Genomic DNA, 12,310 nt, shown 5'->3' on the forward strand with positions numbered 1-12,310 from the left:
TCCTAAGCCAATGTCTCAATTGCTACACACACCTCTTCCACAAGCTGCTGCTTCCTCCTTCTGCCTCTTGGTCCACTACCTCCATCTCCTGTACGTTAACCCAAACAACTCACACTTCGTTTCATGTCCCCAGCTTACATTTCCCACCCTCTTCCAGTATGGGCTAACTCTCGCAGGCCAATCTAGCTTGGTCCCCTTCCAGGGTGTGTATGCAACGATTGTAAAACACCCACTGCTTCCTGAAGCTACGCCTGTGCTCAATAAATGCCACAATAATATGTGTAAAGAGTCTTGAAAAGAGGGCCAATCCTTGCCCACTTTCTCTACGCAGGCTTGCTGTTCCACAATAGCGGCCTGGAAAGTTGCTTGTTCCAATTCATATCAGGGCACCAGGGATTGGGCACCCTGATGATAAGTCCATGCATGAGGGCTCTGCCCCCTTTTGGGTCACCAGTGGTCCAGTGTCTCTAATGCCAATGGGAGCCGGTTAGTATTATGTGGCAGCCTGCTCCACTCTGTAGTGCCTGTTCTGTTAGCTAGCCTGCTCCTCTGTCTCCAGGCTTGGTGTATCGTTCAGAGCGGGCCTGAGTTTGTCGCTGCTTCGAGGCTGGGTCAGTAACGACTTTGAGGCTGCTTCTGGAGTGATTCATTCTGTATAAACTTGCGTGATGGCCACTTTGCAGTTTCTCCAAAAAACAAAGAGACAGAAAAGCACTGACGGCCTGATGCAAGGCCTGATATAATCGTTTGTACAAAACATTCTGGCACAAGGGGGGGCAGGATAGGGATTGCTTTCTTAATATGTCCAGTCATCACTCTAATGACTAACTCTGCACTTTTCCATAGACCTCCCTCCTCTTGACAAGGCCATGCTACTGGCCCTGTCACACAAACTAGGAATTTCGCATTCGGGGGCAAAGACCCCCGATGGGCCACAGGCACTGATCAGTGCCCCAAAACAGATGAGTTTAGCAAGTTAAGTAAAGCAAAAAGGCTTTATGTATGTCCAAAAGTCAGGTCAAGCTCAAAATAACAGCAATAGGTTGGGGCGGGGGGGGGGTTGAGGGGGGTTCCATAGAGATCTACGGATGGAAAGCAGCAAAAAGAAAATCTTTCCCAACATGTATCAAGGCTTAAAAGCTATAGACGGCGGAGCCCAAGTCTCACTTAGAAGGACACAGTTCCTTACAGGTCGCAGTATTCCCTGCAGTGCAAAGGCCACGCTAGCAAGATGGATGAGAAAAGTAATGGAGAAGGCACAAATAAACTTGAACCAGTTTGGCTTGAATGCCATGAGGGCTGCACTGGCCTCTAAAACCTTCCAGGTGGGAGACTCAATCTGGAAGATCAAGAAGGAGGCAGTTACCTGGGCAGAAAATCCACTTATTTATAGCATCTATTTTAAGCGGTTATTCATATGCGGTTATGAGCAGTAAGTGGCTTTGAACATCGTGCCATAAAGGATAGATTGCCTTTAGGCTTGTTTTAATATGATTATGCTCTCTTATAAGCATGCCTAAGCCATCCTCAGCAAAGCAGCAACTGTGCAGGAGCGAGTTAGATAATTCCAAAGGAGGAAATATTTCCTATTAGCACCAGGGAAATGGGTTTCTGCCAATACGATGGCTTGGAAAGCAGGAATTCTATTCCAAGCCATCAGGGTGGTTTTCATGTACCTCGCACTTAGAAAAATAAAATAATAAATCTTACTTGGATATGCCAGAGTGAGCCCTCCTTGATGGTTTTCCTTCCTTCGGAGATTGCCTAGCGGTCACATCTTCTACCCTCATTCCAGATCGAGCTCTTTTCTTACTATCCATCTTTGTTTAGTTTGAAGTGTAAAAGCTGTGCAAGATCTTTAGGAGCGCTATGGTTAGTAACTCAAATGTGTAACCCCATTTAAATAAAACAATGCACCTAGGTATTTTTCCTGGATGTTAACAGCCTTATAGCCGACCGAAGAAGGCTTTACCAGTTGAAGAACCTGCTGGAGCTTGTAAAAGGCCTAGCAACAAACAGCCGGTACACAACTCACTATGGTAGGCTAGATTGCTAAATTAGCATTATTTATCAAAAAAATGCGACTGGCCAAGCACAGGGATTCACAGTTCTGGAGGACTCTTTGGTGAAAGATTTTCTCTGTTGCACCTTTCCCTCCATTGATTTCAATGAGACAACCTCCTTTTTGCTGCCCTCACTTTTTGAAGGGAAGTAAAGCCTTCAGCTTCACTTCCCTTGTCTTTTGCTCATTGTTATGTGGAAACTGTCAATACTGAGAAATTTTGTTTCTCTTTGCATTCTTGTATTTTGGCAAATGCACACCACACCTTACAGCGCAGTGCAATGGGGATACCTGGTATCCCCATAACTTTTCATCTTAAGGGTTTTTGGTCCCTTTTTATTTTTGCCAAAGACAAGCTGACGGCAGCAGTAAAATGTTTGCAGTTTTCTTTTTATTGTACTTGTAGACTTATGCGTTTTCTGTGAACGGCTACTAAAAAGGTGGCTACCACCCTAAGATGTCCGTCCCACAAGACTTTTTGGTTGTTATTTGGCCCTATTGTAGTTTGACCTTCATACCTCCACAGGTCAGGCAATCCCATGTAAGGTCATGCACTTGCCTGGGAAAGTAAAGCTGCTGCTTTCGCAGCCTAGTGATCCTTTGTGTGTGAGCCCAAGGGAGGTGGTCTGGGTCTGTCTGGTCCCAGTCCACATCGCTCAGTGCCAGAGAGTCTGCTATTGGACGGATGTGAAACACTTGCTGCCTGCTCCGATTCTGAATAAGAGGAGTACTTCTGAAGATATTCTGGAGATCTAGGTTGGAGCCAAGATTCCTATGATGAAAAGCAGGCCGCTGACGACACAAGGACAACTTCTGCAGTGGACCAGCATCCTCTCCAGTCACTGGCCCGGTGAAGCCTTGCTCCTCTGCAAGATCTCGGAAGTCCCTCAACAGTACTTCAGCCTTTGGACTAGTGAGACCAACCAATCTGGACGCCAACTCGAGGTTGCATGCCCAAATAACCTTCACAAGGGTCCCTGGACTGCCCGGTGGACTCACTTGCTCCCTCATTGGCTGGTATTGTACGATCAGACCGAACAAAAAAAGGTCAGACTGTACAATACGACCGAAAAATGCTACCACCAAAGGTTCGAACACCAAAAGTTCGAACATTTTGTGTTAGCATTGAAGGTAAGTAAAGAGGACTGCGGGGGTGTCCCCTGCAACACCGCGCTCACTATACTGTGTGGTACAGTGAGCAGGATGTTGCGGGGGACACCCCTGCAGCGCACCCGCAAAGAAAAAAAAAATGAAAAAAAGGAGAAAAAAAAACGGGGGCTGCAGGGTTTCCCCCGCAACCCCCGCTCACTATACTTTAAAGTATAGTGAGCGGGGGTTGCGGGGGAAACCCTGCAGCCCCCGTAGTATGTAAGTGTGTTCGCATGAGAAAGGTGCAACCTTTTGGTAGTTCGCACCTTTCTCATGCGAACTTTCCAGCCGTGGCAAAATCAGCCGCGGTCGGATCACTTAGAATCCATTGGCTACCTCCACAGAGATGTCACCGTTCTGCGTTCAATTCTGGAACCTTGGTGGTCGTCAGCTCGGTCACAAGTCGCTTTCTCCTGGAATTTCAGCTTCCTAGCATCAAGGGAACCAGTCCTGGAGTAGCTTCTGTGACTTACCTTTGGTCTTCGAACATGGGTTAAGTATCCTATTCCAGGGGTAACCTTGGGATTGGAAGAGAGAGGAGAACCTACCTATCTTTGGACAAATACTTATTCAGTTTTTAAATGTTTGAAATCAACCAAAAGCCCACTATATCAGTTTAGAGAACCTTCCCTGAAGAACCTGTGGCTTTTGGGCACTAGGCCCCATACATCTTAGGGCTGGACTTAAGTGAAAAGGAATTGGGATTGTGTTGGTTTAACTGCATATAAATAATTACCTGGTTTAATTATTGACTGATGCATTGTACATGAACCTGCTGGTAAGTGTATATATTTGGGATATATGTTTGTGATCATACCACCTGCTAGTTTAATTTCTTATTGTGGTCTTAAATGCATAATAAATAGTATTATTATACAAACTGTCTAAATTGAATTATTGTGTTGTTCTTTGTGAACTCATTGGGGCCCTAGACCACACTCACTCACTTCTTAGATTAAACATTGACTGCTCTCCCATGGAGCCTTGATAGAGTTTTGGCTAAACTCTTAGAAATTTCCTGTTCTCCATAACTCGGGTGGTCACCTAAAATCCAGGGTTGATTTTGGAAATCCATCGTAACAGTTTCTCATCAGAATATCATGGTGTGACTGTGCCTACAGTCAAACACTCAGGTAGTTGCTTATTTATACTGCAGGCCTGGGAGTCCAGACAGGGAGTTTAGACAACAGCAATCCATCAATGTTAAATGTAAAACCTACATTCAGCTCCTACCCACTAGCTGCTTTTGCAGACACACTAGACAATGACTGGCACAAAAGATGCATACTATGATTGTTAGCCATTAGATATAAGTATGTACTAACCAGAAATCCTTACTGGTGTCCCTTTCACAAATTAGAAACTGAATGTATGAAGATTCTGGAAATTACATTTAAAATATACTTGATCAACAAATCTTCCCATACCTAGGTTTTTCATGTATTGAAGCTTTGGTAACTGAGCAATCAAGAAGACGAAGATGACAACAGGGAAATACGAAATCCGTTTTGTAGTGATGTATATCTAAAGAAATAGAAAAGCAAATGAAAAACTTCTGTTGCCGATTAGAAGAATTAATTTTCACAGTGTAAAATGTTTCCCATTGATTATTACCTCTGATTCCGCATTTCCAAAATATCTCATTCCTAGGCAGCGACATTGACATTTCTCAATTCCCTACTAATTATGTCAGGCAGAACCAGAGATCCACCACATTGCCCCAGATATCAGAAAATAACATTATATAGTGTGTGCAACCCCTTCTTTGTGCCATACATTTTAACCAACAGCAATAGAAGAAACATTCTATATGCATTACAAAAAATAATATCCCTTATTTCGCGCTTTATGGGCCACTAAGCACAGGACTGGGTTTTGAACCTGTGCTGCTCAGTGTTGTCATGTACCCAAGATGAGGGTGTTGCCCCGGAGCTATCCTCCCAGCCCTGCATCACAAGAACTAGCTACCCGGGATACAAGGAGTCTGAAAGAGAAACACAGGTCTCATCCGGAACTCTGTTACTATGCAAAAGCCAAACCCTGTAAGTGATATTTTTTACCTGAACAGTCTTCTTATTTTATTTTATAAACTTTCTAATTAGCAAAGGTTGCATTGGATGTCGGCACCACCTGATCTTCAGAACAAAATTCCCTATCAGCCAAAATGGTTATGCAAAAAACAAACCTCCAGCAAGCCCTTGCCTGGCGTATGCAAATGGGAGCTCTTCTATGCATGTGCTATGAGGCCACCCTCCTTAAGACATACTTAAAACCCTAGCTCCTTCTCGCATACCTTGGGGGAAGCCACAACCATGGAATGGAATTCTGAGTGGAAACCCCACACATAGCTGGGGTTAGGAAAAATGCCCTACGTTGATAACTAACAGTGGAAGTATAAGAGCTGAAATCACTGTTGGTGCTATTCCTGGCAACCTAAGTATTGTAGCCACACACTGAGAGGCCAACTGCACTCCTTTAGACAAACCATCTAAGCCTTAGAACCTAATATCCGTAATGCCCAGTATAGCAGCCATTAGGACCGTAACGAAAACACATGTTGTGGGAAGAGATCCCAGTCTTTGTGGTGCATCCAATAACCTCTGCAAGATAATTTCCCCACTGCTGCTTTTCTCATGCAACATGCACCAGCCCGTTTAAACTACACGTTCTCCTCAATCATTCCGCAACATATTTTGCTAGCCAGTGTCAATGGTACTCCTGTGGAACTTGGAGAAAGTGGCCAATGATGTTGAGACTGGCATGATGCATGTCCTGGGTCTTTCTACAGTACAATTAATTGATGCATAATAGGGGGGAGTTTCCACTAAAACACAGGTTTACACCCCACCTCTAGGGATATGGTGGATGGCCCAGCAGTAGAACGTTGGGTTAACTTTAAGGCACGACAAGACTTAATATATTAAGGTGCTCCGTTCACAGTAGCCTTTCACCTCCCTTTCAGTTCAGCAGCAGACCCAATTCTTGAGTCTGGTGACTGTGGGATGCAGGATAGGAAAGTCGAGAGTTGTTTAGGCACAGTAGCAAAGTGTGTCTCACTAGTGCCCCCCCAGGGGACTCACACACCTTGAAGCATATTGAAACCAAAATAAAAAATCCTTTAAAATCTGAATTAAGAAAAGTAAATGAAAGACTTGGGAGATAGGTTAGTCTTTTCCCCAAACATATTTTAGGAGGGTATAATTTACTATACCAACTCCAGCCCAGGACCTTTCAGAGAATACTTAATTCAACTACAGGAATTTGGGACATGGAATGGTGAGCAAATCTGTTAAGATTTGCTTGACACCGTTCATTTAACTGCAATAATAGGTTTTACTTTAACGTAAAATAACCAAGGGTTTCAAATCTTGTGGAGTTACTGAAGACAACCTTGGAGTGTAAATTACCTTCTGTGAAGAATCTTACGGATCCTTAACTAAAACCCTTCCTAAAGTCTCCTCCCAGGTGGACGGGGAAAGGCAGACGTTTCCTGATTCTAGCCTTGGTGTGATGTACTGCAGGAGTATCACCTGGGAGGAGACGAGGCCCAGAGTGGTCCGGAGATCCTGTGGCATGCGACACGGTAGTGGTCTTCTAGAAGTAACTTTCTATTTTACCAAACCAGGTAATGTCATATTGTCATTAAAATGTCCCCGACCCACATATAAGATCTATGACTGAGTACAAAGTCCTGTAAAATCTGAGCAAACCTCGTCAACAGAAAGAATTTAAAACTAAATACCCTCCTTACTCCCAAAGGTACAACGTGAAAGGATCTAGCAAAAGTGTCTTAAATCAAATCTCTTCCTCTGTAACAACTGTGAAGGCATCATGAGTCAGACACAGAAAATAGGTTCAAGTTTTCTTAGCAACATCTTTATTTAACTGAAAAAGCAGGGTGGCTGAATGCCTAACTTGCTCTATGCCAAGGTGGGATTTCCCTACCAAAAGAAAACTAAGAATAGTCCACGTCAGGAAGTCCAAAGTAAAACATTGGTTTTTGTCCAAAACCTATACTTGCCCTCACAACTAATTGCATACAATGTCTAGGGATGTCAGCATAAAAAACGAATAGTGTTCAAAGAGTTCAATTCTTCCAGCTTTCAAAATAACACTTTATTTCAAGACACAAAGTCTTTGCTCAACAAGCTTCATTAGGGTTTTTTCAGTGGCTTTTCCATTCAGTGTCACCCGGTCTAGCGGCAGTTGTCGGTCCATCCTTTACACGTCACGCCACCGGTACCCTTCCTTGACTGCTTGTCACACTCTCCTGACACTGTACTGTGGCCTGGTTAACCACATTGCACATGTTACACAAACTGTCATTTCCTTGGTTCTTGTCAATGCTTGTTTATACAGTTCTTTGTACTCTCTTTACTGTAACCAGTGTTGGTTTGCTCATACTCTGCATTCAACTTCTGGTGCTCTCTTGGCTTTGCTAGCACTTGTTTCAGTTAATGCAGTTCATTATATTCATGTAATTAAAAACGTTCCTTTCAATAAGGTTCACAATTCCTTCTTTCACTCCTTTCAATATTCCCAAGTATTTCCAACTTGTCAATAAGTTCAGTATTCAAAATGCGCTTTAACTTCATTCAGCGCCACCACCAGCCAGCCCGTTGTTCCCCTCCCCGCTCTCTGGTTTCACTCACCGGTAAGTCTTACGGCTCCTTGCGAGTCCTTCCGCCGCAATTAGTTCCTGGTTCTCCATGCAGTCGCTCGCATCTTCTCCAGATGGTCTCCTTGTGGCTCGCGCACACCCAGCAATGCTTTCACTATAAAGCAGGATACTTAGGACGGATTCCTTTAGTCCGGCCAGCCTCCTTCTCATGGCTTGCCACCAGCCTCCAGCTTCTTCCACTGCCGCTTCCTGCTGTACATGCTCTGCGCTGCTTCCCAGGCCTCCAGCGCTGCTCCTGCCACAACAGAGATGTCTTCCTGCACGCTGCTACCCGTACCTCCAGAGCAGACCATGCCACAGCTGACCATGCTATAGCAGACTCCATTACTGCCAGGCATCCCACTTTTGAAAGCGCCTGCCTCCATTTTTATTACAGAAAAGACTAGACCGCCCACCAGTAAAGCAGCAGTCCTTTGTTGCTCTTGTTGTCCTCCTCGTCCCAGTACTTGGAGCGTTTGTTCGTTTTCATGAAATGAGGATGAGTTGGTCTAGTTTTCCTCTTCTTCGTACCAGTAGCAAACTGATGCAATTTGGGGGATAATTTAGGGGAGTTCTTAGGTAAGAATTGATGTAGTAAGATTGTGTGAGACTACACAACACTTATGTACTTGGTATTAGGTAACCCACCTTTTGGGATAGGTCCATACTACGCAAGTTGGTAGTGTGACTGAGCAGCCAGGCCTATCTCAAGATGGGTAAATGTGAGCTGTAGAGCTGTAGCAATGCCATTTGTAAATACAAGTAACACTTACACTCAAGGTTTCAGTTCATAAATAATTATTTATTTAGGTAACAACAAGTTCTAAATAAGCATTCGTTAAAAAGACAATTCGTGTAAAAAGGTAAATATACTTTAAAATCACTTTTCAGAATCAGACAAGTTAGTGGACAATCTTTGGATATGCTTCTTACACAATTCCTAAACCCGGAGGTGACTTCATTCACAAAGACAGTAATGGTATTTATGTATCACACTGGTTATACTTTTTAGATTCTGAGGTTGCAGAAAGGAAAGGGTTAAGGAAGGACAAAGGTTAAACAGGTTCTCAGTAAATGTGAGGACGGATAAATCTTGCAATGAAGTCTAGACAAGCCTTTCACAGCAATAACAGTGTAAAACAAGTTACCACCTATAAGAGACAAGCAATATCAAAGTCAATAGGTCAGAAGAGCTGTCTATATAGCTGAGGCACTTCTAGGATCAAAAATGTCTTGCACAAAGTTAGAGAGTTATGTTAAGAGAAATCACTTTTATGGTCACAAGCCATTCAGCCTGTGAAAAGAATCAACTCTAAAAAGCTACGCCACTGCAAGTCTCAACTGAGAAAAGCACAGTTCAAAGACGATGAGGTAAGTACCCAGAGTCTAAACAGTACCTCTGGTTTGAAGAAGAGTGGTCCAGCTGGATTCTGTCCTGTTGCAGCGGTGCAGACCCAGTGTTCCTGAGCCTCAGTCGTGAGGACAAGAGGGAGGATGTCGGGAGGACATCGGAAGGGCGGAAATGTGGAGGTTGTCGGCAGCTACGGGCTCTTTTCGGTTCAGCAGCACTTTGGGGTTTCAGCCCTTACCGGATACCGGTTGGGGTTCCTTCACTCCTTGGGTCCTGCACTCTGGTGAGGGGACTCGACCTCGGGTCGTCCTGGTTCTATAGGGTCCTTAGGAGACTAATGGAGCTTCTGGCCGGATTTCAGATGTTGCTGTTATACAGAATTGCATGCAGTACCCTCTGGGACCACCACACACAATTAGGACTACAGGTGTAAGCAAGACCAACCTTTGGTATACGTCTGTACCACAAAGTTTGTTGGTAGCGAGCTGAGCAGCCAGGCTCAGGCTTATCTCAAGAGTGAATGTGAACAGTACAAGTAGTTACACAGAGGACTTTCAATCACAGTGGTTCAAGTAGACACTTATACTCATGGTTTCTTGGTAAAAACACTTATTAATTTATTACACAGTTATTTAGAAAACATTTCACTAGAAGAAGACAACTTAATATTATATACCAATACACTTCATTGTATGTACAATATACATACAAAGAGAAAAGGTAAGTAAAATCAATTTCACTTTACTATTCTTAGGAACAGTAGTTTGCACAAGAAAAGGTATTTAAACCTAAAGGATTTCTCTGTGACACTGCACTGAATGTGCTGGGTGTCACCATACAAAAAGAAGATGCCCATGGAGTTTGTCAGACTCCAAAAACAAATGAAACACAATCCAAATCAGGTTAAAACACATGGGGGAGTGAGATAAAGACTCTCTGACTCCAAGGTTAAAATTAAAACGTCTTAAAGTCCAGCAAAAGGGATGGTGGTCTCCAAGGTGGGAGCAATTATGCACTAAAATGAAACTTCTCCCTAACAGGAGCCACAGTATAAAATCTGACAAATGCCTATGAGGGCATGTGGCATGGAGGCTTCGTGGTGAAAGGGAAATGGTGGATACCATGTCTCACCTAAGGAAGTCCTCTCCCAACTCCCCAAGTCTCCTCCTTCCAGGTGACCATTCCTCGCATATCCATCCCTAGGGTCGGGATCCAAAAGCAATAGCCTTTCCCTAGCCACTTGAGAGGAGGATACTGGGGGGAAAAGAAGTGAGGACGCCCTCAGGTTCCTCACACAACCAATTCTAAAGGTTCATCTTTTAAGGAGCTTAAGGGAAATAAGTTTACCCAGAGCTTAAGGGAAATAAGTCTACCCATAAAATCAACTCAATTCTTAAAAGAAACAACTTTGTTGACAGCGACTACAAGTCCCAGAATCCCAGTGCAGGCAACTAGAAGGAGCTGGAACTGTGACTGGAGTGTGAGCTGTAGCAGAAAGAAGAAGACACAAAGCTAGCAAACCAAGCAGACGTGGGAGAACAAGAGGGACGCTGGAATGTGGAGACAGCAGATTTCACCTGCTTGTTCCCTGAGGGTCATGTTCCCTCAAACTCTGAGGAACAGATCCAGCGCAGCAGAAGGCGTGCAGGAGAGTTGTCTTTCCCCGTGTGAGCCTGATTGCCATGCAGAGAATGCGTTAAAGACCGAGGCGAGAAGCAGTTGTCAAACCGTGGGTTTCAGGAGCAAGAGGGGGTCCATAAATGTGTGGCCAGACTTGAGACACCTTCAGAGAGGAAGGGCGTGGGTCCCTAAGTAGCCAGAAGCAGTAGAAGTTGTGGCAGCAGGCGTGGAAGCAGTGCAACCCGCAGAGCAAGTGTTAAAGAAGCCAGTGAGTAAAGCCTGGCGTTCCAATACCTTGTGCGAGCATTGCTGGCAACAGCATCCAGTTTGCTATTCACTCGCGTGTGGTTTAAACAGAGTTGAATTTGTTTGTTGAAGATGTAATATTGGAATGTTAGGGAGAATTCGCAGAAAAGTGCTAATTGCTCTCTACCTTAGAGACCCCCAGCTCTTTTGCTGGACTCTATGACTCTTTTGGTTGTGGAGTCTGACAAACTCCATAGGCATCATCTTTTCACATTGTGTCACACAGCACCTTCAGTGCAGTGACACAGTGAAGTCTTTCAGATTGCCCCAAGGTTTAAATACCTTCTCTTGGATAAACTACTGTTTCCAAGAGCAGTGAAGTGAAATTGACTTTACTTACATTGTAACTTTCTAGACCCAGCATACACTATCTTACAATAGGGTGCTGGAGGGGTTACTTAGTATCCCCTTTGTCTAGCCTCTCATGTAACATTTTTATGTTACTCTTTCCTAGATGAATGGTCCATGGCAGTGGTTTACTTTTAACTACTGTGGTGTGCATTTACCGTGGGCTGCATTCGCAGCAGCAGTAAAGCCCCCAAGGGTGCCATTTTTGTCAAAATGGCTCTGGTCTTATTTTTTTGCCATTTCTTTTTGGAATGCTCCTTCTTGAGATTTACTCTTGAAAGCCAAACCAGGTTTGGTCTATTTCTTCATTTTGTCTTTGGCGGGATTCATGCATGAAGCCCGCCTCTGGCTCCAGGGTGTCTGGCGGGGGCAGGAAGAGGGAGGTGGCCAAAACTCCCTGTGCTTAGTCTCCTAGGAGAAAAGAATGCACTCATAGGTAATTGGCCAGCTGGCTGTCCGGCAAGGACAGCCACCCTGCTGGGTGACTGACAGCTAGGCTGGAATGAATGGGAGAAACCTGCATAAAAGGAGAGGCTTTTTGGCTTGGAAGTGACAGTCGGCCACTGAACGAAGGAATCCGAAGAACTTTAAGAGGACGCCTACGGCAACTCCTGGACCGTTGGTTTGCCCAGTGAAGCCCTGCTGTTGTGCTGAAACTCAATTTCGTTTCGACTAGAGAAGCTCTGTATGGAAGACTTCTCCCCTTGATCAACTCAAAAGTAAGCCACCTAGATATCCTTTCGGAGCTGGCTGAAATTCCACTGCAGTTGCTGCTGGAACCACATAGCCAGGGCGAGGAACACCAGATTGTGTG

At 44.4% G+C, this 12,310-nt stretch overlaps 1 protein-coding gene across 6 annotated transcripts in view; it reads right to left on the bottom strand.

Annotated features, from left to right (window-relative positions):
• WASHC5 (WASH complex subunit 5) overlaps positions 1 to 12,310 on the bottom strand; it is a 1,117,936-nt gene that overhangs the window by 152,898 nt on the left and 952,728 nt on the right. For all 6 annotated transcript variants that reach the window (XM_069621617.1, XM_069621614.1, XM_069621616.1 and 3 more), the window contains one exon: positions 4,639 to 4,735. In XM_069621617.1, coding sequence (XP_069477718.1) covers positions 4,639 to 4,735 — 97 coding nt within the window. The remainder of the gene's footprint in view (positions 1 to 4,638; positions 4,736 to 12,310) is intronic.

Source organism: Ambystoma mexicanum, chromosome 5q (assembly GCF_040938575.1).
Source record: "Ambystoma mexicanum isolate Mex_15411 chromosome 5q, UKY_AmexF1_1, whole genome shotgun sequence".
NCBI lineage: Eukaryota > Metazoa > Chordata > Amphibia > Caudata > Ambystomatidae > Ambystoma > Ambystoma mexicanum.